The 26,055-nt window shown below is 42.3% G+C and overlaps 1 protein-coding gene across 2 annotated transcripts in view; it reads right to left on the bottom strand.

Annotated features, from left to right (window-relative positions):
* The window catches only part of PUM3 (pumilio RNA binding family member 3), a 335,654-nt gene that overhangs the window by 118,802 nt on the left and 190,797 nt on the right, over window positions 1–26,055 (bottom strand). For both annotated transcript variants that reach the window (XM_053907767.1, XM_053907768.1), the window contains 2 exons: window positions 16,154–16,331; window positions 11,108–11,198 (listed from right to left, as the gene is read on the bottom strand). In XM_053907767.1, coding sequence (XP_053763742.1) covers window positions 11,108–11,198; window positions 16,154–16,331 — 269 coding nt within the window. The remainder of the gene's footprint in view (window positions 1–11,107; window positions 11,199–16,153; window positions 16,332–26,055) is intronic.

Below are 26,055 nucleotides of genomic sequence, written 5' to 3'. Positions count from 1 at the left end.
TTACCAACAGTGACAACCAAGGTTATGCCAACCTGATGAGAGATATATAAACCCTACAAACCAAGGTTATGCCAATGTGAGGAGAGATGTATAAACCCTACGAACTAGAAAACAAACACAGGGATCGAAGAACGTCACCAAAGACACACATGGGGCTCGTGGTACTGTGGATGCAGAATGAGAGGGTGGCTGGGGTGGCCTTGTGGGGATGGCTCACAGGAAAAGGATGCATGTCTAGGAACAAATTATATCTTCTTAGTTTCTTATACATCTCTTATATATACCAACTGCGACAATTTTCCCCATCTGTAGAATGCAGACATACCACTGTGTAAAGTGGTATCTATAAAGATGCTTGGCCCATGATGTCTTTGGTCTTTGGGGTTTAAACTCCAGCAAAGTAATGTGGCTTATATTTGATATGCGATATATGTATATACTCTTTACATTTTTTAAAATATGGGTGTTTTTGTTTTTTTTTTTTGCTATAAAAAAAAAAAAGAGCGGGAAATAAATGCACAGTCCTTAAAAGAAACCAAGCTTCAGACTGTGCATCTTTCGTAAGAAGTCAGGGCAAGCCTGTGATTCCATAAAGGAATCCAAGGGGCATCCCTAGGTGTGCAGGTGTAAGTGTAGACATTACTGGTTTGCCTAACAATTGGACCTATGGAAGCCTGTATCAGAAGGAAGAGTGGGTCCATCAAGACAATTAGGTGGACATCTCTTGTTCGTTCTAAGCAGCAAACAGTTGCTCTTCTTCTGGTAACAGCACCAGATTTTCTTCTGGAAGGCATCCCTCTCTCACACTCAGTCCTTGGGACTTGGGTGGTGTCTTATCTCTGCCCTCGACTCATGTGGTTCAGTCCCAGTCAACCAGAGCATCTTACTGCCCTGGTCTTGGCAATGATCCCAGGATTGGGCATCTGACCCAGTGAGGGTCAAGTCTAAGAGTTTTCCTCCAACAGCTGCAAAGGAGACGTGGGTATGGAGCTATGAGTTCCTAAATGTGCATTTGTTGTCTATGGGCTCAACAGTAGAAATCCTGGAAGAGCTAGGTTACGAAAAAGATGAATATGGAAGTTCAAGCTTCTTCTCTGAACAAAAGCCCGTTTGTAAACACTGAAGAGTTTTTGTTGAGATGCAGCATGAAGGATTCACCGCCCTATTTGTAACAGACACTCCCAAGGCTTGTGCACCTGCCCTTCTAGCTGCAGTCCCGAACACTCTCCATGACTTTAAAAATGGCTTCCCCTCTAGTGCGAAGTGCGCAATGTCTAAAATGCTCCTATTCCCATCACAAATTTTAGTTTCTTCCAAGCCCATAACTTGCTTGCTGGAACTGTAGTGAATGCACAGAAAGAGGAATTCACCATTTTAAAGATCAGATTCCTTCACAAAGGCACTTTGCCCATAGGGAGAGTGTGTATTCAGCCTCATCCTCGACCACACTGGGGTCATCTATTCCATTACTCCAAACCTCCCTGTTAGTTTCCCGAGCCTGGCTTGGACCTTGGCATTGCACTTGAACTCCTTCCACTTGGGACACTTGTACTGTGTCTGCAACACTGAAAGAGACACTACATGGTTAAAGAAAGAAAATAAGGTCTCAATGTGGGTAGCCAAAGGGATGGATACTGTGGAAGAGCTAGGAGTTTGACGTAAGTTACATAAAAGATGAATGTAGAAACTGAGGCTTCTTCTGTGCACAAAAGCCAGGTGGGTGCCAGAACTGTAGCTATACACAGAGAAGCAGAGGGGATATCAAGAAGAAATACCAGTGGCTGAAAGGAGATTACAGTGAAGCAACCGTGAAGGCATAAATGGAACAAGGACACGGGCACATGGGAATTGAAACACGATTACACTGGTCATGGCAGTGTTCCTTCAAAAGTTCCCTCTCTGTGGTATGTGGTGCCATATACTTGGCTTCCCACAAAAATTCGGTTACATCATATTCCAATTTGAAATGTTCTCATTTGGTCCACATGGTGTTTCTGGGTACCGGTGACTATCAAGGCCAAATATATTTTTGGGAAAGACCAGAAGGCACGAAACTCTTGCTAAGCCAAAAGAACCTTCAGTAGAAATTTCTGTTTGGAGGCAGAATTAGCCTGGGAACAAACCATCCAATACCTTCTCAGTGGAAGTGAGCAGTTTGTCCATTCAGATGAATGGATTTCCTTAAAAATAATGTGTTTCTCAGCAGCACTGTGGTCAATAAGACATTTAGCAGTCTCAGCGCCATGGTCAATAAGGCATTTTGTAGACTCAGAGTAGACAGGTGCGAGAAGAGAGCACTCAGGGCCTGTGGAAGATTTCCCGCATTTGTCTTCCCTCATCCTTTGCAAGCACAGACTTCTGATTTTCATAAGTACAAACGACTACAGGACATCCACCACCGGCATCCTGCTATCACTCAACTGGCACTGCCCTTGTCCACCATGATGGATGCATACCACCTGCTCACAATACCCTGGAAAGGAAACTGAGACGTATCTTTTGGTTCCTTAAGTGGTGTACCACCATTTCAGTGCCACCTCAGATCCTCTCAGTCTTACCTGTTCTCTGAAATCCTCAGCCATGTATTCTGACCTGTCGTGCCAAGGTACGAGCTCATTTGACCCGTCAAAGGTGACAGCCCAACGGTGCGTAACCTCAGGCCGGCACTGTGCATCCTTCCACTTCCACCTGAGGGTATTCCTCTTGACTCTGGGGCATGGATGCCGTGAGACCCATCTGGTGTTCACACATTCACAACCCAAAGGTATAGGCTAGCTAATGTTGAGGGGTGAAGAGTTGACCAACGGGGAGATAACAGGCAGTGGACAAATCTCCCCAATCCTCTGTATACACGGTCTGGAGATGTAGTTCATTCAGCCTCTGGAGATGGCCCTGAGGGATCAAGCAGTCTCTTGGTGTTTGATACCATGTGGTGGTCAGATGAGTAATGTGCTTCTGCATTAGCTCTCCCTCCTTCTCCGAATCTCTCTTACTTCTCATTCTTGTTTTGCTGGGATTACATTCTTTAATGAAGTTGTAGCTTATCAACTCTACCTAACACTGAGTTCCTTGGGGAACCCAAGCTGACTTCAAGATAGTAAACCAGCAACAGCAGAAGAGCTGTAAAGGAGATTGGGAATGCAACCTTGATAGGTTTTATGTATCATAGCTAGCACCCTGGGTGGCAAAGAGTAGGACCCTGAGGCCTGGGACTGGGAGAGTTGAGTGAACAAGGGGCAGAATCCTGAAAACATCTTCCCAACTCTCCCTGAATGCTTCAGGTGAACAGAAGCAGAATTCTTATCCTTCTTGTCCAAGCAGTAGCTTCCTGAAGGCTGCACAACCCCATTTCCTGAAGCCTGTGCCTTGCAAGATAATTCTGTTCTCCTCAAGATCAGTTTCACTATTGCCAGCTGCCTTCAGGCTAATGGTCCCTCATGGCTGTCAGGTTGATAACTCAAGCACAGCCTGAGCAGTAAGTCAATTCCTATTCTGGAAGAGTCTAACTTACATACTGAAGACAATGTACAAGCTGACTAATATTTCCTGCCAAGAGCCAGGGAAGTATGTATAGAAGTGAATTTTAAGGATCTTGAACTAGAAAGGGTAGAATGCAAGTCAGGATAGGACACAATTTCATTGACGTGGGCACTCATAGGATTCAGTGTTCTAACAAAATACCAGACCTAACAGTCTGCTGGGATGTCACTTTGAAGCTTGGTCATCATGATGGCCTGCAGTCAATGAAGTGGTGATTCCAGAACTTCTGCAGCATAGTATTAAGGAAGGAGTCAGAAGGCTCAGAAAGGCTAGAAAGATCTACCAAGTAAGACCCAAGAACATTTCCCCCGACTACATTCTCAGGAAAGACCCAGGACACCCTCCTTTCACAAAGGTAATAGAGGATCAACAAGTAAGAGAGCAATGGCATCTTTGGGAAGCTTAGGGTGGCTGTCCTCGGCAGATAAAAAAAGCTGTTGCTGCCATTACACTGTGTTCCTAGTGAGCACAATTTGGAGGGAACTTCAGAGGTCAGAATCAAGGAAGCGGTAATTACCTGTCATAGTCAAGAAGGACATAATTACAGTGTTGGGAAGCAAGGCTACAGTGACAGTGAGGGTACCCTGACCTGTGGTGGTGGTGAACAGACCATCGTGTTCCCAGAGATGTCAGACAGATATAGAGTTAATTAGGATAGTGTTCAAATTATGTAACAACAATGACAACAACACATCTGCCAGCTGGTAAGCAGGATGATGTCGGCTGCCACAATGGAGAGATGAGGTCCCTCACCCAATTTCCAGGTCCAATTTCCAGATACAGCTTATGGGTCTAGAGACCACTGGTCCATGACTGCCGTAGAGGCCCAGCCTCTTAATGAATGACGCTGAAGGACCACCACCGCGCACATGGTAAATGTTCTCCAACCTTTGGGCCAAGTCCATCTCACAGAGACCCAGTGGGCTCCTACCCACCCTGTGGTTATTTTCTGAGTCCCCGAATATACAACTGGGAGACCTTCAGAATCTGGCAGAACCCTCACATCGGCCTGTGAAGAAAGGGCTATCAAAATAGCAAAGTACAAGTAGAGGGCCCATCTCTGAAAGGCCCCCATCCCCAGGTAGGGAGTATTACTACCTTTAATTTATGAATAACGATACTGTGTCTCAGATAGATTAAATTAACTTGGTAAGGTTTTACAGTTAGAAGTTGACAGGGGCACCTGGGTGGCTCAGTCAGTTAAGTGTCTGACTTGGGCTCAGGTCATGCTCTCACAGCTCGTGAGTTCGAGCCCTGCATCGAGCCCTGCGTCGGGCTCTGCACTGACAACTCAGAGCCTGGAGCCTGCTTTGGATTCTGTGTCTCTGTATCTCTCTGTGCCTCCCCTGTTTGTGCTCTCTCTTCTCTCTCAAGAAGAAATAAACATGAAAATAAAAAAAAATTAAGCCCCTGAACCAATTATTTTAAATAATATCAGTAGTAACATCACATAAAGAAGTTTTACAGCTGGGGATGATGATTCTTTATGACTGAGATTATTCTCAGGAGGTAGTTTCTAGAATCTTAATTAATAAGGGGCAAGAAGTCTTGATCAAATAAGGAAGTTGTTAATTTTGTAGGTGACTGCTACTAACATCAGAATGTAGTACGCTTGTCTACTGAGAGAGCCTCATAATTGGTTATTTAGAAAGGATAAAATTCTATGCTTACCACATACTTAAACTACAATGAATTTTAGAGTTAAACATAAAAATTAAAACATGTTAAATGGAAAAAGTGAAAACATGAAAGAAATAGAAGTTAATACTAATCTTACGGTGGGGAAGCCCTTTTCCAAATAAAGGAAGAGAAAGAAACTACCAAAGAATACACTGGTCGATCTAGCTACCCAAAAATATTTTAACTTCTTCTGTGGTGAAAACCATCACAAAGATGGTTACAAGGCAAATTAAAAATTCTGAAGAAAATACAACAAAGTCTTAATACCCTTAATATGTAAGGAATTCTTACGCCAATGCATTTATCTTCCAGTTAATAAATGAATACTGAACAACTACTAGCTAGATTAGATGATGCGGAACAGCGCGAAACAAATAGCCACTATTATGGAACCTGCAGACAATACATTAAATAAATAAGTAAAAACATATAATACAGCAGATGATAATAAGTGAAGTGGGGGAAAACGAAGTGAGAAGTGAGATACGGGCTTCCAGGAGGGAAGAGATTGTAATTTATAATTAAGAGCAGGTCTCCTGGGAAGATGGCGTGTGAGCTAAGACCTGAAGAAGATGAGAGCAAGCCATGGGGCCATCTGCATTTCTGGCAGAGGCCAGTGAGGTGGCGGCAAGCCTGGTATGTCCATGGAGAGGCAAGGGGAGCAGTCACTGAAGACCCAGAGGATAAGAAAGGAGTGGTAAGAAACCACATCACAAGGGGAGCAGGGTGGCACTAGATCCTGGAGGGTCTTATCAACCACAGGGAGAAGTTTGGCTTTTACAGTGCAGAAGGTGGGAAGCCACTGGAGGTTCTGAGCTGAGGAAGACTATGACCTGAATTATGTGTCATCAAGGAAGAAGAGGAAGCAAGTTGGAAGGCTATTGCAAGGCTATATCAGAAGCAGGGTGTTTTGTTTGGCTTGTTGTCTTTTTGTTTTGCAGTGGTGAGCAGGGGGGTGGTGACAAGGGTCAGCAGCTTGCCTTTGGACGTGTTAAATTTAAGATGCCCAAGAGACATCCACACAGACTTGTCACTAGCCAGCTGGACACTTAAAGTCTATGGTTCCAGGGAGAGGTGTGGGCTGGAGTTCCCACTACAGAAGTTTCTGGCATAAAGACCGTATTTACAGCCAGGAGATGGAATGAGATCGGTACGGAGGGGAATAGAGACCGAAAGGAGAAGACGGTAAGAGCCAACTTGGAATCAATCCAACCCTGAAGACTTGGGTCATAAGGAAGAATCAACAAGGAGACCAAGTTGGGGCCAATAATGAAGGAGGAAAACCAGACTTAGGCTCCAGAAGTGAAGACTCAATGGTGCCAAGTACTGATTGATGAGAAAGTCAGGTGAGGACCGATCACTGATTACACCTGATGATCTTATTTATTCGGCCTGCTATTCCTCAGTTTCTCAGCTCCCTTCCCCAGAATATATCTAAATCACTTTTTTTCATTGCTTTTCCTCCTCTCAGCCAGCACTTTCATGGTCATCCCTCTCGTTTTTTAATTTTTTAAAAAAATTTTAAAATGTTTTTATTTATTTTCGAGAGAGAGAGAGAAAGAGAGCGTGTGTGTGTGCACCAGTGAGTGGGGGAGGGACAGAGGGGGAGGGAGACACAGAATCCAAAGCAGGCTCCAGGCGCTGAGCTGTCAGCACTGAGCCCAACGTGGGGCTCAAACTCACGAACCACGAGATCATGACCTGAGCCTAAGTCGGGCGCTCAACCGACGGAGCCACCCCGGTGCCCCTCACTTTTATACCTCTTGTAATGGCAACTGCACACCCTTTCACCACCCATTTCCCTGCACAAGTGCAACCAGAGGGCCTCATCCAAGTCACCCTAATGCAGAAACCTCTTCATAGAGGGAGGGGAATTAGAAGGAGAGTGAAAGCTGGGAATTTTGTTAACTAGATATTTTTTTAAACATTTTTTTCGTGTTTGTTGACTAAAAATAAAACCGTTCAAATGCACTAGCTATCAAAGACATACAGATTAAAAATAAACTGGCCACCATTTTTTTTTTCAAATCAAATTGGCATTTAAAAAAACATAGCCCGTATGGGCAAGACTCAGCAGACATTCTCATATACCCCTGGTGGAAGTGTTAATTGGTAAAACTTTTTCTACAGGGCAATTTGGCAATATATAAGAATAATTTTTTTAAAGATCCTTCTTCACACCTTTTGGTCCAGTAATTCTGCTTCTAGCAATTTATTGTAAGGAAATAATCAGAATGCAAACCAAGATTTCTATAAAAGGATGTTCACTGTAGTATTGTTTCTTATAGAATTTAAGATACAGAATTCTATAAAATTCTATATTCTTGTAGAATATAGAAATAATACCTTAGTGTTGCTTTTTTGTTTTTGTTTGAGAGAGAGAGAGAGAGAGAGAGAGAATTTGTAAGTGGTGAGAGGGGCAGAGAGAGACAGAGAGAGAGAATTTCAAGAAAGCTCCAGGCTTAGCATGGAGCCTGACATGAGACTTGATCCCACCAACTGTGATATCAGGACCCAAGCTGAAATCAAGAGTTGGGACACTCAACCGACTGAGCCATGCAGACAGCCCCCTTAGTGTTGTTTCTTATAAAGTTTATAGGATTAAATTAGCAATTAAAATAGTTTAATATCCAGGGGCACCTGGGTGGCTCAGTTGCTTAAGCATCTGACTTCAGCTCAGGTCATGATCTCACGGTTCATGAGTTTGAAGCCCACATTGGGATCGCTGCTCTCCATGCAGAGCCTGCTTCGGATCCTCTGTCCCCTCTCTTCTTTCTGCCCCTCCCCTGCTCGCTCTCTCTCTCTCTCTCTCTCTCAAAAATAAAGATTAAAAAATAATAATAATTTAATAGCCAACATTGGATAGCTTGAGTTGATAAATTATGATATAGTAACAAAAGAAATACTCTGCAGCAAGAGAATATTGAGAAAATTTGAGAACAAGTCAACAAGGTCCTGAAATCAAAACTAAATAAAAATAAAAAATAAAATTTTAAACAGTAAAAAAGCTGTAAAATGATATTCATGGTATTATTTTTTTTAATAGAGAAATTGAAGAGAGAACTAAAATTTAATAGTAATTATTTGCACACTCACTTGAGATTACTGGAGTTTTTACTCATTCAAAAATATTTATTCAGGACCTACCATGTGACAGGCACTTGACATGTAGGGTGTTTGGGATACAAGAGTGAAAAATGACAGAATTTGGTCTTCTGCAGGGCTTACATTTTATCAGGAAGGATGGAGACAGTAAACAATAACAAATAAAGGAATTATAGTTCTTTTTGGAGGTGATAAGTGCTAGAGGAAAAACAGGAAAAACAAAGCAGGAAGAGTGGGATAGGGAGTGCTGTGGCCGCCATTTTATAGGATGCCCAGGATAGCTGACATTTTGACAGACTTTATGGAGGTGCAGGAATTAGCCACGTGAATAGTGGGGGAAAAGTATTCCACATAAGAGGATAAGCAAATGCAAGGGCTCCAAGGTGGTTGGATGTGTCTGAAAATCAGCAAGGAAGCCTGTGTGGTGGGAGCTGAATGAACGTGGTCCTGGGAAATGAGGAACCTGACTGCACAGAATTTACCAGAAGGCTTTGGAAATGCTGGGAATAGACAGGTTAAGAAGCTGTCACAGTAATGGAGATGAGAGAGGACAGTGTTGGGAACAAAGGGGAAGAGTGAATATAGTTGAGACTGGACAGGATCCTGGGTATAATTCAAAAGTAGAACCAACAGAATTTCTCAATGGTTTAGATATGGTGACAAAGAAAGAGAAGCCTTCAAGGTTTGGGGTCTGAATGATTGGGAGGACAACGTTATCATCGGCTGAGACGGAAAGACCATGACCGGTGCAGATTTTGAGGGGAAGTGGGGGAGACGAGTTGAGTTTGGATGGTACATCTCTGTAAGGGGAGATGCGCAGGGGGCAGCTGGCTATAACAATATGGAGTTTCAAGGACATGTCTGAGCTCAGGAGATACATTTGGGAATCAGGAGTGTACAGATGCTATCTGAAGCTACGGGAATGGGTGAGTTTGCCAAGACAGTAACTGTGGACGAAGAAGAGGTCCAAGACTGTGTCCTGGGGCACTCCAATGTCAGCAGGTGAAGGAGACAGGTAAGAACCAGAGGAGGACTGGTTGAGAAAGCGACCAGTGAGGCAGGAGAGAAATAAAAAGGTGGTTTTGGGCGTTTCAAACGCTGCTCAAATGCTGGCGTGGGTTAAATAAGCTGACAGGTGAGGTCTGATCACTGGATGTAGCCACGTGGAGGTCAGCAGACCGGCGACCTTGGTAAGAGAGGCCATGGAGGAACGTCTTAAGAGAGAAACTGAAGGAAAGAGTTGGAGACTGGAAGGAGAGACGCCGCTTTTTGAGGAATCTGGCTGCAGAGGGACTCAGAGAGATGGGTGGTGGCTAACTGGGGAAGTGAGACAGAAAAAAGTTTCTTTTTTTTCTTTTTAGATGGAATAAATAGCAGTATGTTTGTATGCTGCTGGTGAGCCTGGCCAATCCGCTGTGATCATTACCATTCATTCGCAGGGAGCTAAGCTGGCGGCAGGTGGTAATAGGTGGGAAGGCACACGAGGCTACCAGGACAACGCGCTACCCCGCGGCCCCACCGGGGGCAGGAGTCTGGTCTCTTCTGTTACCTGAAATTCCTGCCTCTCCAACCTCTTCACCCACCCAGGAGGCTTATATTTAAAATATAAACATTGAGGGTCGGCAGGAGCCCAAAGAACAATGATCATAATTAGGGTCTTCCCCGCCATGCTCCAAGAAGCCACTCACCCCCATTGGGAAGTATGTGGCTTGGAGCTTCAAAGGTACAGATTGAGCCAAAACCACGAAGTGCAAGTCTGTGCTAGGAAAGCCTATTTTGCAAGAAAAAAAAATCAGAGAGAAAGGAAGAATTTCAGCCCGTTGACCCTACTCCTCAAAGAGCTGGTAACCTGGGAAACCAAAGTGCCTCCTATCTGCTGCTTCTTCACCAAGAGAGAGGATTGCAAAGAGAAAAAAAAAAAAAACAAAAACCCGGAAATCAACTGTGGATATATCTCTGTGTTGGAAGGCTCTGCGTACATCAGCTGGAACTCAAAGCTTAAATTTTAGCATCCATCCGCTTCCATATGCCAGTACATGCCTGTCCTCCTACACACCCAGCATTCCCACTCGGAGGGTATCTGTTCTGTTTCTCCCTCCCGTGGGTCCGATATCATCATTCTCCTTGTAAAAACCAGTTCTCAAAAAAGAATGCCAGCAAGAACGGCGGTTTAGAACTGGCAGCGGCTTTGTCTTGGTTCTCGTTTTACAAGCAAAGAAACCAGGTCTCAAGAGAGAAAACGAACCGTCCAAAAGCCAATAGCCAACTAGTGCGAAAACTCCAGAAAAAAGTTTTGATCGACTCATGTACATCAAGAGGTACTGATTCCCACGCCCTCTGACCGCGAGGTGCGTTCCAACGGAAGCCACAGCTCTGAGCCCAAGGAGTGGATGGTGTTCAGTGGGGAGAAACGGCCAGCAGGCAGGGGGAGGATGCTGTCATTCCAGCAACAGGTGGTCTTCTGGATGGGTGACAGTGCGTAAGCAGCTCCCTGGTTTGTCTACTCCAGTGATTCTCAACAGGGGATGATTCTGTGCCCCGCTTCCCCTGCCAGGGACATCTGGCAATGTCTGGACAGACATTTTTGGCTTCACAACGGGGGGAAAGGCATTCCTGGCAACTAGTAGGTAGAGGCCAAGGGTGCTGTTAAACATCCTATGCATGCACAGCACCCCTCTCCTTGCCCCCCAATCCCCCCCCCCCCCGCCAACTGGGTAACCCAAAATGCCAAACTCTGGCTTACTCTAAGGGAAAAGGAATGGAAGAGAGAACAGAACATTACCAAAAGTTGGCTCTGGAGTAGTGTTCCATGTAGAGCTGTTCGTCAGAAAAGGGGGCCAAGTGGATGTCGCTGAAGGTCGGGAACATCATTCCTAAAGAGCAAAAGACAAAAGACCCAGACGTTGACTTCCACAGCCTTCTGAGAGAAGGGTACACCCACCTGCCACTTGACCAACATATTCTTTCATTCTATTTCAGTTATTACACAAGAGGCTGAAAACTAATCTTGCCTCGAAGCCAGGATAAAAAAAAAATTAGGCAGAAGACTGGAGGAAATATAAGAAGGGAATACTAATGCAAGTCACAAAGCTATGCTGCAATCAAAGCTTCTGGGGAATTAGGTGAGACATCGAACCTGGCCTACTGCCTTCTCTGCTTTTGGCTTTTTCCTCCCTATACGTCCTGTGCTGCGAATTCCGTGCCCTTCCTTCACTTTAAAAATCTTATTGTTGTAAAAACAGCTTTGAAAATAATTTACATTCCCATCTTTCCATCACATTATTATTTCCATTCTCAGCCTTCGTCCCTGTATAATCGTGCTGATTATCTTTTTAAGTGTTTCTAGAAGCTCGGCTTCTCTGGAGGTTCACCACCCTCCTTGCTGGGACACCCACTCACGTGTTTTGTTCCTGATACGTACAGCCACCTTGGGAAAGGCAGATTCTTTCATGGGCAAACACCTAGAATGCATGCCTGAAGTCGGGCCTTTCTGGACAGGCAGACACAGTGATCAGCATTATTATTCTTGTCATTTTTAGGGAGACCCCTTTTCACAGTCACTTAGGAAACTGCGCACCAAAGAAAGATGAGCGACTAACCCCATTTCAGAAGTGAGGATCGTCTTAGAAATTGGAGATACGGTCACAAAAATAATGCCTAAAATTGCTAGATTATGTCAACTCTGCCATGAATTTTTTTTAATGGGTTTTCCAAGTATTAGTTCATTTAATTCTCCTAACAATAGAAAGTCGGCTCTATTATTAGGCCCATTTTATAAATGAGAAAAGCAAGGAACAGGGAAATTTAAGCGACTCAGCCACAATCACAGAGCTAATAAGTAGAAGGGAAAAATCCCGATATGGAGTCTCATCTTCAGTCAATGGCCCATATTTTAACCACGCTCCCGTCAATGTCTGTGAAAATAGAACAGATTGTTTTATTTAGGGTATTTTCAGAGGTGGCCAGAGAAAAACCTCCATTGTTACATCATCCACATGTCTCCACCTGAATCTCATGCACTGGTGTCAAAACAATAATGACTTCTTAGTGGGTTTTCAATTTCAAGACAAAAGGAGGTTAAACAACCTTAGAAAAGCAATATGTATCCCTACTTGTATAAACCTGGGAAGCTTTAGAGATGCTCTGAGCCTTGAGCCTAACGGGAATTTCAAAGATATACAATGGAGGGGGAGAGATCATCAAAGGTAAAAATATAAGAACAATCCTTAGAGTTGAGGAAAATGAGTCTTCTGATCAAACATCTTCACTCCATGACCAATACGAGAACTGAAAAAGCTAGAAAGGCTAGAGAGAAAGCAAGATACTAAAAGCATCCAGGGGGGAAAACTATGTCCCTCTAAAGGATCAGGAGTCAGAAGGCTATGGGAGCTCTGAGTAGCAATATTGCAAACCAGAAACCAAAAAGAGATGTCTTCAAAATACTGAGTAAAGGGGCACCTGGGTGGCTAAGTCGGTCAAGAATCCGACTCACGGTTTGTGAGTTCAAGCCCCACGCGGGGCTCTGTGCTGACAGCTCGGAGCCTGGAGCCTGCTTCAGATTCTGTGTCTCCCTCTCTCTCTGCCTCTCTCCCACTTGTGCTCTGTCTCTGTCTCTCTCTGTCTCAAAAATAAATAAAATATAAAATACTGAGTAAAAATTGTGCCCAAGTTCACATTCCCTACCCTGCAAAATGATAATCCAAGGGGTTAATGAAAAGTAACTTCTCAAATACCTTTTCTCCAAAAGCTGTTAGAGGATACTCTTTGCTGAAATGACGGTGTACCCCAAGAAAGAAGACAGAAGAATAATGATGGAAAGCACGCAAGAGGACTGGGAACAAGCATGTCCCGTGCAGGAGAGAAAGACAGAGGAGCCACGGAAGGAAGGCCTCTACAGACCGCATATTGAGAGGATCTGTCTGACCTCTTGGAGCATGGAAACAATTAGCCATGAGCTTATAAAAAAAAAAAACCCAAGCTAATGAAAAAATAACTCCAAGAAAAACAGAAGATTTCATGAGAAAATAAAAATGCACCCACTATACCCCTTGACTCAGCGCGGAACGATATTTGCGTTGTCATCATAATATAAACGTCCATTACTGATCTCGCCAAATGATGATCTCGGTCTATATTTCTTTATATTAAATTGTGAAATCCAAAAAAAAGCTCTGTGAAGCAACTGAGCTTCGTACGTTTGCAGCAACATCATCTGACAGCAAACCCTGACTTGAGCCTACGTGAGTTTATTTACAGCCTTCATTTACCACACTTGGTAGCCACATTCCCATGTTTTGTGGCAGAAATGTAACATGTTTCATTATGGAGCCTTGCCTCAGGCCCCACTGGAGATTTAAGTAATCCATGGTAATATGACCGTATTACCAGTCCCGAGTCCTCCAGATTCTGAATTCTGAAACACATCTGGCCTCAAGGGTTTGGAAAAGGGATTCAGGACCTGTATAAATATATTGAGAAGATGGGGGTGGGGGGAGGGAAGCAAGGGGAGTGAACTTCTCAACCAGAGAGTGACAAAAATAGCAATATATACACTTTTACATCGAAATATACTTTTATGTCGAAATATATAGGTACATCATGGAAGAAATAGCGGATGTGGCTGAAAGGAATAGCCTTCGGTGGGGGAAATGTGAGGACAGGAAGAGGTGAGGCAGAGGGTTCCTATCTATTAGAAGTCTTTTTAACATTATTTGATGTTGTAAGTTATGCCTTATTTTCACGGAGAATAGAAATAATTAGGAAAAAACCAATCTTCCTTCAGGAACATATGGGTTAAAAGGAAGATCACGTCGGTATTCATGTTTACTTGTCTAGTTGAAGATATACAGCCTAGTCATATCCATTACAAATATCTGGGGGGAAAAAATACCCCGATATTAGGTCTAGATACTTGGCCTGGAGGGACTCAACAGATGCAGGTGAATTTACCATGTTCACAATCTCCCCAGTGGCAAGTACTCAGCCATGTGAAAAGAAATCCAGAAAAAAAAAATGTAAGAATTCTTTCTGAAGGGCACTGAGTAAGAAATCCAAGCATCCTGTTCCTTTACATGCATTTCCACAATTCAGTTTTGTCACGTAAACATCAGGCTTATGAGACCTTCCTGGGCTGTTTACACAACAAGCATGTTAATGAAGTTTGTGACATCAGGTATACTTTACCCTTTTACTCATTTATTTTTGCAGGAGTTTCTTTTTTAAGTGCCTATCTCAGAGTCCCTACATTTTGAACCACGCAGGAAATTATAGAGGAGCCTCAGGCTTTAACTTAACATAACAGTTGGGGGCACCTGGGTGGCTCAGTCGGTTAAGCGTCTGACCAGCTCAGGGCATGATCTCACGGTTTGTGAGTTCGAGCCCCGCGTCGGGCTCTGTGCTGACAGCTCGGAGCCTGGAGCTTGCTTTGGATTCTGTGTCTCCCTCTCTCTCTGGCCTTCCCCCACTCGTGCTCTGTCTCCCTCTCTCTCTCAAAAAATAAACATTACAAAAAAATTAAAAAAAAAAACATGCATACACTTGGAATGCATGTACTGCCTAACTGGGAGTAAGAACCGTGCTGGTGGCTGTCACTATTTTGTCTTCACTGGATGTCAAGGCAGGGAACCACGGCATCGGTAAGGTGCTCGAAGTGTAACGGGCCACTTTTAAAGTGTAACAGCCACTTTTAAAACTGGCTGGTCACTTCCCATGCTCTATTTGAAAAAAGACATTCTGTGGAAGCGTCTCTACTCTCTCCAGTAGAGAGGAAAGTTAGGGCACATGCAGGAGTCCTGAGTGTGGGCTTCAGGGTCAGACCGACCTGAGTTCGAACCCCGGCTCTGTCATTCAGTAGAGGGTGTCCTTGTCATGTTGTTTGCTCCCACGGAGCTTCCATTTTCTCTTCATAAATGGGGGCCGGTCTCAGTCTTGGTATTGCTGATGTTTGGGGCCGGAGAGCTCTTTATGGGGGGGTAGGCGGTCCTATACTCTGAAGGACATTGAGCAACCCACCTGGCCTGTCCTACCAGATGCCGGTAGCTCCCCTCCCCGAGTTGTTGACAAACCAAAAGGTCTCCAGACGTTGCCAAACACCCCATGGGGGAGGACCGTAAAATCACCAAGAACCTCAGCGCTGACCTTTCAAATAAATTAAAAACCTCCAACCTTCACACTTGGTAAGATCCTCATAAATGAATTTATGCACATTGCTTAGCACATGTAGATACCTGGTAAGCACAAAAAGAATGCGGGATTTTATATTATCATCTCAGTACTGATCACAGGGAAAGAGAGACAGAGTACAAGCCGGGGAGGGAAGAGAGAGTGGGAGTCACAGAATCCAAAGCAGGCTCCAGGCTCTGAGCTGTCAGCACAGAGCCCAACGCAGGGCTTGAATTTATGAACCTGTGAGATCATGACCTGAGCCGAAGACGGACGCCCAACTGACTGAGCCACCCAGGCGCCCATAGAAAGTTTTTTTTAGAGATTATTTTTAATATACAGATGACAAAACCAAAGTCAAAAGGTCAAGTGTCCGGCCAAGTTCCTTAATGAAGAAAGTGATAGAAACAGGACACAAATACATAGCTCGGAACTGGTCCTCTCTACCCCTATTTAATACTGTGTAGCACACTACCCTCTGTGGCTTTATGGCTGGGGACTAGCTGATTTCTTATGGAAGATTAAGATGAGAAAAATTTAAAAACTGCTATCATAGAAATGCCCTCCCCTCCTTTCTGCCCAAAATTAAATATGGGGCGGGGGAGAGGATGGTAAAGTTTTACGGAAGAGTTAGCTTATCTTCTGAATCGGGAATTGGCCAACTCACCATTTGCTTTTAGCCACTTTTTGGAATGAAGGTAACTCTCCAACATCCTTTCATTAAACAGCATGTACCCCATCGGTTCGGACACAATCACATCGATGGCTTCGGGAAGAGAGATGTCTTCGATTTTCCCTGGCAAAACAATGATCTTGTCTGAAAGGTGGTTATTTTTCACCAGCATCTGAAAAAGACAAGACAGGGTGCTAGGTGCCAGTACTGATGTTATACAGGGTCTTACAAAAAAAAAAAAAAAAAAAAAAAAAAAAAAAAGAAGGTCTACAGATTAAGGGTTGACACCGTGATAGGGATGAGAGGGAAGAGACATGTTTGTTTCTATAAACCCTTGAATAAAAACAAACTTGTTTTTCTTAATGTACAAATAGTTCGTGTTTACTGTGAGAAGACACAGATATGACACAAATAAAGACACCTGTAATTGTGCCACATGCAAATACTAACTATGGAGAGTTTGATGTATACCCCTCTCCGGACTCTTTACACACATGTACATGGTGTGTGTGTGCATGAAGGTGTGTGGGGGTGTTGTCTGTGTATGTGTATATTCATATGCGCCTGTACTTTTGAGGGAATTGTTTTTTTGTTCATGGTTTCAGCTTATTTTCCATCATTCTGCCTTCAGTAAAGATGCCAAAGAGCTCTTTACAAGAATCTTGCACAAATTAATGATCCTGACGCTCATTAAATTATCCTTTGGCCTTTGGATTCCAAAAATAAGTAAGAGCACATTCTTGCCCTTTCTGCAGAAGCACATTTTACAGTTATGTACTCATTTTTCTTTGATGTCTTCTGTATTCTGTTTAATAACTTTGAGTTCTCTTCAAAGTGGGATCTTGAAGAGATCTGTATTTATTATATTTCTAATGTATTTCTTCTTAATGCCAAATATGTCAAAGAACTTGCATTATTACATTTATGTCTTTCTACTGCCTGAAAAATACATTTCCTAATAAACGTCTTATATGCACGAGCATAAATGTAGACAGCACATTCTTTTTGGAGTTGTGGCTCTCCGAGACTCTTAGATCTTTGCTCGTTGTGTTTATGCACAACTTCCATTTTGTATTTTCACAACTTGATCCCTTTCTTTGTCATGAGTGTGGCACACCATGTGTTCGTCATGATTCCATTACATTTGTTCCATTTCTGATTACTTCGTCACATAGCTAGGGTAACCTTTACCTCGAGACAGTCCTTCTAGGGTGCTGCTTACCAACACATGCCCCGTGAACTTATTAAAAGTCTTTTCTACTTAAACTTTTTTTTTTAATGTTTATTTATTTTTCAAGGAGATAGAGACAGAGCATGAGCGGGTAAGGAGCAACGAGAGAGGGAGACACAGAATCCAAAGCAGGCTCCAGGCTCTGAGCTGTCAACACACAGCCCGACACGGGGCTCGAACTCACGAACCCGTGAGATCATGACCTGAGCTGAAGTTGGACATTCAACTGCCTGAGCCACCCAGGCACCCCTACTTAAACTTTTTTTTTTTTAAAGATGGAATAAATTAATCTCTGATCTGGAAAAACAATGAAGAAAACTATGAATGTGTCACCCACTGTCGACATTTGTCCATACAAGGACTCTTGGAATTCCATTTTATCATGGATGATACATGTGGAAGTCTAGGTCATGGGGCTCATGGGATTTTTCCCTGTAGAGACAAAGCCTAAAGGTTAAGGCTTTTGGTGCCCTGCTCTTCTCGGTTTCCTCTAGACTTTCTTAAAACTTCTATATAATCTTGTATTTCCTTGATTCTCTTTTGTTCACGAATACAATAATCTTCAACATCCTGGGGGCCTAGCTGCTTCCCACAGACAATTAGTAACTGTGTTCTCTTATGTCTACCTTTCAGAAATATCTCATTTCCACCTTTTCCTTTCTGCCTGCATCAACTTGTTCGGTTCTTAATAGCTTCAAATATGGAATTTAAAAATAGCATTTATATAGTAAAAAGAATAATAGTAGTGCCTATCTCACAGGCCGGCTTGAGGATAAAACAAGATAAAGTATATTAAAGGCTGTGTAAGTTTTAAAATTATTACTGTCACATTATTTTTGTTAAAGAGTACTATGCATTAAAAAAGAGAAACGCAGGTGAGCAAAAACATGAAAATAAAGACTGTTTGTATTGTCATATCCAGATGTAGGCAAAGTATATCCCTCAGCAGACATGTGAGTGTCTCTCTGTTTATGAAAATGTAAAATATTTTGTTTGGCACCTTGAGATATTTGAGCTGAGGGCTCAGGTTGCACTAAAACCTGACTAGCTCCCATGGGGACAAAGGGCATCACTATATCCGTCCTGGCCTACCTGTCAGGAAGTTCTGTTTTAAACACCATTCCATGAAGTTTTCTACAACACCATTTCTACTGGTTGTATAGTATTTCAAAAAATACTCTGATTCATTTAACCAACTCCAAGTTATCAGACATTGAGGTTACGGCACATTTTTCATCGTTATAACAGCGTTTGAACAAATAATAACAAATAATAACAAATACTTCCCACTGCTTCTGGCGCATTTAAAGAACATGGCAATTTCATATTATTATTATTATTATTATTATTATTATTATTATTATTATTTTAATATGAAATTTATTGTCAAATTGGTTTCCATACAACACCCAGTGCTCATCCCAACAGGTGCCCTCCTCAATACCCATCACCCACCCTCCTCCCCTCCCCCCCATCAACCCTCAGTTTGTTCTCAGTTTTTAAGAGTCTCTTATGTTTTGGATCTCTCCCTCTCTAACGTCTTTTTTTTTTTATTCCTTACCCTCCCCCATGGGTTTCTGTTAACTTTCTCAGGATCCACATAAGAGTGAAAACATATGGTATCTGTCTTTCTCTGTATGACTTATTTCACTTAGCCTCACACTCTCCAGTTCCATGCACGTTGCTACAAAAGGCCATATTTCATTCTTTCCCATTGCCACGTAGTATTCCATTGTGTATATAAACCACAGTTTCTTTATCCATTCATCAGTTGATGGACATTTAGGCTCTTTCCATAATTTGGCTATTGTTGAGAGTGCTGCTATAAACATTGGGGTACAAGTGCCCCTATGCATCAGCACTCCTGTATCCCTTGGGTAAATTCCTAGCAGTGCTATTGCTGGGTCATAGGGTAGGTCTATTTTTAATTTTCTGAGGAACCTTCACACTGTTTTCCAGAGAGGCTGCACCAGTGTTCATTCCCACCAGCAGTGCAAGAGGGTTCCCGTTTCTCCACATCCTCTCCAGCATCTATAGTCTCCTGACTTGTTCATTTTAGCCACTCTGACTGGGGTGAGGTGGTATCTCAGTGTGTTTTGATTTGTATTTTCCTGATGAGGAGTGACGTTGAGCATCTTTTCATGCGCCTGTTGGCCATCCGGATGTCTTCTTTAGAGAAGTGTCTATTCATGTTTTCTGCCCATTTCTTCACTGGATTATTTGTTTTTTTGGGTGTGGAGTTTGGTGAGAAGAACATGGCAATTTTAAAGGTTTCTGATACACACTGCCCCTCTGCCTGCCACAAAGGGATTCCACTTCTGGATTTTAAGCCCTTTCTAAATTCTGCCTATGGGGTATGAGACTTTGCACAAGGTAGTGTATAAAACTGCCTCGTCAACTTGGGTCAGAATGCTAGAAGGGGAGCTTTCTAAGTTTTGCTAGAGAGACCAATGTGATAGGATATCCAAGTGAGCATGATATTATTCTCTATGGAGAATTTACAGAGAATAATCCTGGACCATTGACCCCTTAGGAACATCTGAGATATAATAAGGCTTTGGAGGGAGGATTTTATGAGCTGTCAAAAGCGCAATTTGGGATTCATAGGAAATAAGTTTGAGTCTCATTATTCTCACTGGTAAAGAAGGGAATACCGCATTATGAAGTAGGAAAAAAGGCCTGCCGATAGGTCACTGTATCATGTGACTTCATTTAATTTCATTCAATTCAAAGAACACTAGATCAGGAATCTGAAGATATGAATTCTAGCCCTACCTTTACTACCAAAGAGCTGTGTGATCTCGGGCAAGTCACTAAAGCCCATAAATTCTGGTTTCCCTCCTTGCAAAATTAAAATTTAAAACGAGTTGATCTAAGGCTCCTTCTAGTTCTAACATTTTATGATTAGAAGAAAGCCCAATTTCCCCCCAAATATATTCCTGGAGTCCACGAACATAAGAGCTTCATGATCAAATAACTTTGGAGCTTCTTTATAATATATATCCCTCTTACAAAATCAGAGATATCCTTAGCAATATCAATTGCTTTGAAGAATTTTGCAGGAAAGAAAACTGTTTGGCTTGGTTAAATCAAAGACACCCAAACTTATTTGGATGCTTTGCAGTTCTTTTTTCACACTGGACATTTATTTATCTCCTGCAGATCAATAATGAGGAAACAATGAAAATAGTTTATTTGGTAATTCTAAATCTGAATACAATTTGTTGACAAAGGTATTTGAAAACAGGACACAAATCCAACCAATAATAGCTCTAAGACAAGAGAATAGCTAATTCTGGATATTAGTCTTTGAGTCAATGTTGCTGTTTTCCTTCACCTTTGGTTTACAACACTCTCAGTACAGAAAATCTTGTGTTAGCCTGTCTTCTCACACACCCTTCTTCCAAAGCCGAAACTTTGTAGCACTATCCTTTACAGGAAAAAGGAACTTTAATGCATCTCCCCAAGAGCTGGAGAAGGCTACTAATCCAGAGGAAGGCTCCATCATCCACCATGTTCACTGCTGCACAGATTTTCCCTATGGGACCTGGTCCTTCTCTGAGAGTTCAGAATAGAGGGAGGTTCCAATAAGGGCTCTACTCTCCGGACACCATCAAGGTACGAGCAAACCCACATTACATCTTTGTTTGGATCTTGTTTCCTTGCAATTACATTGGGTTTCAAAAACCCTTCAATAGTTCTGTCACTTGTATCGGCTGCTTAAATTGTGCCCACACATGCACACACACACACACATACACACGCACACACTTTAGGTAGTGGCAGCAGTAGAATTCACCCTTTTAGTATCACAGCGATTTCCAAGATAGATCATGGTAATAATTTCACTTGGTGAAGTTCTTATCTCGCTTGGGAGGTTTTTCATTGAGCTACAGGCATTAAAAGGTGTTGTTTATTTATGCCTGTGCAGTTCGGAAGCTTAGTTAGTCTTAGAAGCTATACCACACAATACCATACAGTATTGAATTGTATCCTGTCTCAAAGAGGTGGAAAAATCAAGCGTCTTGGAGGTGAAAGACTTGGGTGCTACTGTCAGATCCTCCACTTAGTAGCTCTAAGACTTTGGCCAAGACACATAGTTTCTTGGAAGTCCTTTCATTCACGTGTAAAATGAGAATAGGAACGCCTGGGTGGCTGAGTCGGTTGAGCAGCCGGCTTCGGCTCAGGTCATGATCTCACTGTTCGTGAGTTTGAGCCTCGCATCGGGCTCTGTGCTGATGGCTCAGAGCCTGGAGCCTGCTTCGGATTCTGTGTCTCCCTCTCTCTTTGCCCCTCCCCCACTCATGCTTTGTCTCACTGTCTCTGAAAAATGAATAAACTTAAAAAAATTTAAAAGAAAATGAGAATATAATAGCACTGATCCCTTCATGTCATCTTAAGGATCAAATCAAATGAGAAAGTAAGAGAAATGTATCAGTCAAAGAGAATAGGGATTAAATCGAACATGATTTTATTTTATTTTTTTTTTATTTTTTTTTTTTAACATTTTATTTATTTTTGAGACAGAGAGAGACAGAGCATGAATGGGGGAGGGGCAGAGAGAGAGGGAGACACAGAATCGGAAGCAGGCTCCAGGCTCTGAGCCATCAGCCCAGAGCCCGACGCGGGGCTTGAACTCACGGACCGCGAGATCGTGACCTGAGCCGAAGTCGGACGCTTAACCGACTGAGCCACCCAGGCGCCCCCGAACACGATTTTAAAGACAAGATGATAAGGCAAAAGAGCGGAGATTAAATGAGACATTTGGGGTCCAAAGAAACAACCAAGAAGCAAAGCAACATAATAAGGGAATAATACTTAACTAATATGCAGGAAGAAAATATATTACATTCCAATTACTTATAACCGTTTTGGAAAAACATTTGGCATCAAAAAAGCTGAAAGAGGTACTCACTGTCCAACTCAGAAATATCACCAGCTAAAAATACACACTCCAGAGGAATATTTGAATGTATATTCAAGATAAGCTGTACTAGAAGTGTCTGGGTGGCTGTGAGTAAAGGGTTCGACTTGGCTCAGGTCATGATCTCATGGGTTCGTGAGTTTGAGCCCCGCGTCAGGCTCTGTGCTGACGGCTCAGAGCCTGGAGCCTGCTTCAGATTCTGTGTGTGTCTCTCTCTCTCTCTCTGCCCCTCCCCACTCCCGCATGCTCTCTTTCTCAAAAATAAATTAATGTTAAAAAAAAAGATAAGCTGTACTAAGGATTTAATTATAATACTGGTAATTATAGGATGTAAATTATAATTTCATTATAATTTGTAAATTATAAATTGTAATTATAAATATGTAAATTATAAAAATTTACAATGAGCCAGAAGTAACTACTGATAGGGAAACAAATGAGTAAATAGCGGTATATCCATATGAGGAATACTCTTCCACAGTCAGAGAGAACCAGAGGTACACGTGTTAAACATAAATTAATTTCACAAACTGAATTTTAGGGGGGAAAATCAGGTTGCTGAAGAATGATTTCTTTTATTAAAAAAAGGTTGAATGTATTCAAAAGTAAACTATGTTGATTAGGATATACTAAATCATATTTTTAAGCTTTTTATGCTAAGCACAAGACTCAAGATGTTATTAACTTTTGAGACTGAAGGGAGGGGAGGGCATGGAATCAAGGCAAGGCAAATAGGAATTTTATTTTTTTTTTTATTTTTTATTTTTTTAACGTTTATTTTTGAGACAGAGAGAGACAGAGCATGAACGGGGGAGGGGCAGAGAGAGAGGGAGACACAGAATCGGAAGCAGGCTCCGAGCCATCAGCCCAGAGCCTGACACGGGGCTCAAACTCACAGACCGCGAGATCGTGACCTGAGCCGAAGTCGGATGCTTAACCGACTGAGCCACCCAGGCGCCCCAAGGAATTTTAATACATGGTTAAGATTCGTCTAGTTCTTACACTGGGTTGTGCGGATATATGGGCTCATTTGGTTAGTACTCTTCATACCTTATATTTATGCTCATCTCTCCTTTTGTATGCATAAAATATTTTATAATAATAAATTTAAAATCAGGCTATCAATAGAGAAGCTCGAGGTAATCATCCTGAATGCAGATTAAGTAAGACAAACTGATTTTGCCATCAGAAAGAAGCTAATAGACATGGAAGACAGATGAAAACAAAGCAGCAATAAAGGAAATTATGTCTCAGAAGTATAGGAAAATAGAATGCAAAAAAATCACTGAAAAATAGAAGAAAATCTCCCTGAAATAAAACCCAATTCTTTTAACAGGAAAAATATACACGGGCCATAGGAAAATTTCATACAGTAATAGTACCATGGAAATACATTCTGCTCAAGACTTTGGATTTAAAGAAAAAAGAATCAATTCCTTGGGCACTCAGGCAGAAAAATAAATCACTTAAAAGGGAAAGAAAATCAGGATGGCATTAGATTCCTCTCGAGTCACGTTCATTTTAAGAAATTTCTACAGGGGCACCTGGGTGGCTCAGTCAGTTAAGCATCTGACTTTGGCTCTGGTCATGATCTCGTGGTTTGTGAGTTTGAGGCCCATGTGGGGCTCTGTGCTGACAGCTCAGATCCTGGAGCCTGTTTCAGATTCCATGTCTCCCCCTCTCTCTGTCCCTCCCATGCTCATGCTGTCTGTCTGTCTCTGTCTCTCAACAATAAATGTTAAAAAAAAATTTCCACAAAATTTAGAAGAAAAAAAAATTATGACCAAAAGAATATTAAATCCAGAAAGTGCTATTCACATTTCCAACATGAAAGAACTCAGACTATGTAGCACACATAAGCCCTTCAAAAATGCTTTGTCAGAAAGAAAAAAAGGAATTCACATAATTGAGAGATGAATTAAATAAAGAATTTGGCCATACGAAGCTATAATAAGACTCATGGTTAGAAATGAGTCCATTTAATTATGGAACAAATAGTAAAAAATAGCAAGAATTTGGTTATATTTCAATGAGAAATATATTACACCTTCACAGTATATAATTAACAAAAGAGGAAGGAGGAATATGAGGGTGTTGATAACTTAATTTTTTTTTTGCAAATTTTCAGAAGCAACCTACAAACAAACATTAAAGACTTAGTGGAGCATTCTAAATCTTGACAATATAGAAATTAAAAAAAAAAAAAGAAGAAGAAGAAGAAAATTGGGAGTTGTACCAGAAGGAGGAAATTTCCTCTTCAATTATGCAGGGAGAGTCAACACTATCTTCAAAGCAGATGATTCAGGAGAGAGAAGTATGAGTATTATGACATAAGGTTATTATGGTAATCAACTCAAGCACAAATGGGGTGCTTGGGTGGCTCAGTCGGTTAAGTGTCCGACTTTGGCTCAGGCCATGATCTCACGATTTGTGAGATCGAGCCCCACATCGGGCTCTCTGCTGTCAGTACAGAGCCTGCTTTGGATCCTCTGTCCCCCTCTCTCTCTGTCCCTCCCCCACTCACACTCCTCTCAAAAATAAATAAACATTAAAATAATGAATGAACGAATGAACCCAGAACCACTCAAGAGTAGTTAACATTGTGAAAAATGAGCAGGCATTAGTAGGGTGGATGGGAGAAGTTTCCTTTTTTTCTTAAGGCCTTCCTATACAGCTTGATTCCTTGTGAACAGGTATTACTTTAATTTAAATTAAAACACACACACACACACACACACACACACACACACACACACACACACACAGAGTCAATGAGCAGTCCTGCAAACAGCAGGATCCCTAATTAGTCTTTCTCTTATTCTCTCCTTTCAGAACCCCGTCCTTCAAATGGGCAATTCTGAACATCTGCTCAAACATTTAAAAAAGCACTATTAACCTTCCTGTTAAAAATTCAACGACTTCAAGTTTACTTAAGTATTCTCTTGAATACTTAAGCTAAAGTTCTTTGCCAACTACCACTTCTGATTCCATCATTTTACCAATCAGAAAACAGAGTCCTATGGGGTTAGTGTTCAACCCAAGAACATGTCACAGGGGAGAGACTTGGAAGAGAGCAATTCTATTTACCCACGTGTTTAAACCAGTTCAGTTCGTAACGTTTACCAGAGACAGCAGCACTGTGGCCTGGCTGGTCTCTAAGAAGAGTCTAGGAGGGAGTACCCACGGTCGCTGTCTCTCTCCCTTGTCCCTTTCCCTCCCTTCTGCCTATAATCAAGGTATACACTGAGCACAGCATAAGACCCCCCCCTCCCCCCGCCTTGAGCCACTGGTGCCCAATTATCAGTGTGCAGAAAACAGGGCCCTCTGAAATCTGCCCCCAGGAAAGAGTAAATGGGCCCCTGGGAGGAACCAGCCAGGGATGTGAGTGCAAAAAACCTTTGCAAACAAGAACTGGTTGGCAGGCAAATGAGGCCAACACACAAAGTGAGAAAGACAGAGAATGACCAAGGAGGGAGACAGACACAGAAGGAAGGTGGCGGGGAGAGAGACAAAGACAGGAACTTGTTTTTGTCTTTGTTTCTCTTTCAGATGACATAAGGGCAGAGCCTGAGGAGTCCAGGAACATCTCTGTGCTGAGCGGGAACGTATCCACCCCCATACAACTGCAGAATCTCCGAAGGGCGCAGAAGTCACATAAAGCTTTTATGAAGGCAGTGTTGCCAACCTTGGAGTTTGGACGCCAATTAAAAAAAAAAAAAGGCACACTGGTGACTTTAAGAC

This window comes from Panthera pardus, unplaced genomic scaffold (genome assembly GCF_024362965.1).
Source record: "Panthera pardus isolate Hobbes unplaced genomic scaffold, ASM2436296v1 HiC_scaffold_20, whole genome shotgun sequence".
Classification (NCBI taxonomy): Eukaryota; Metazoa; Chordata; class Mammalia; order Carnivora; family Felidae; genus Panthera; species Panthera pardus.
This window is presented reverse-complemented; position numbering and strand designations above follow the sequence as displayed.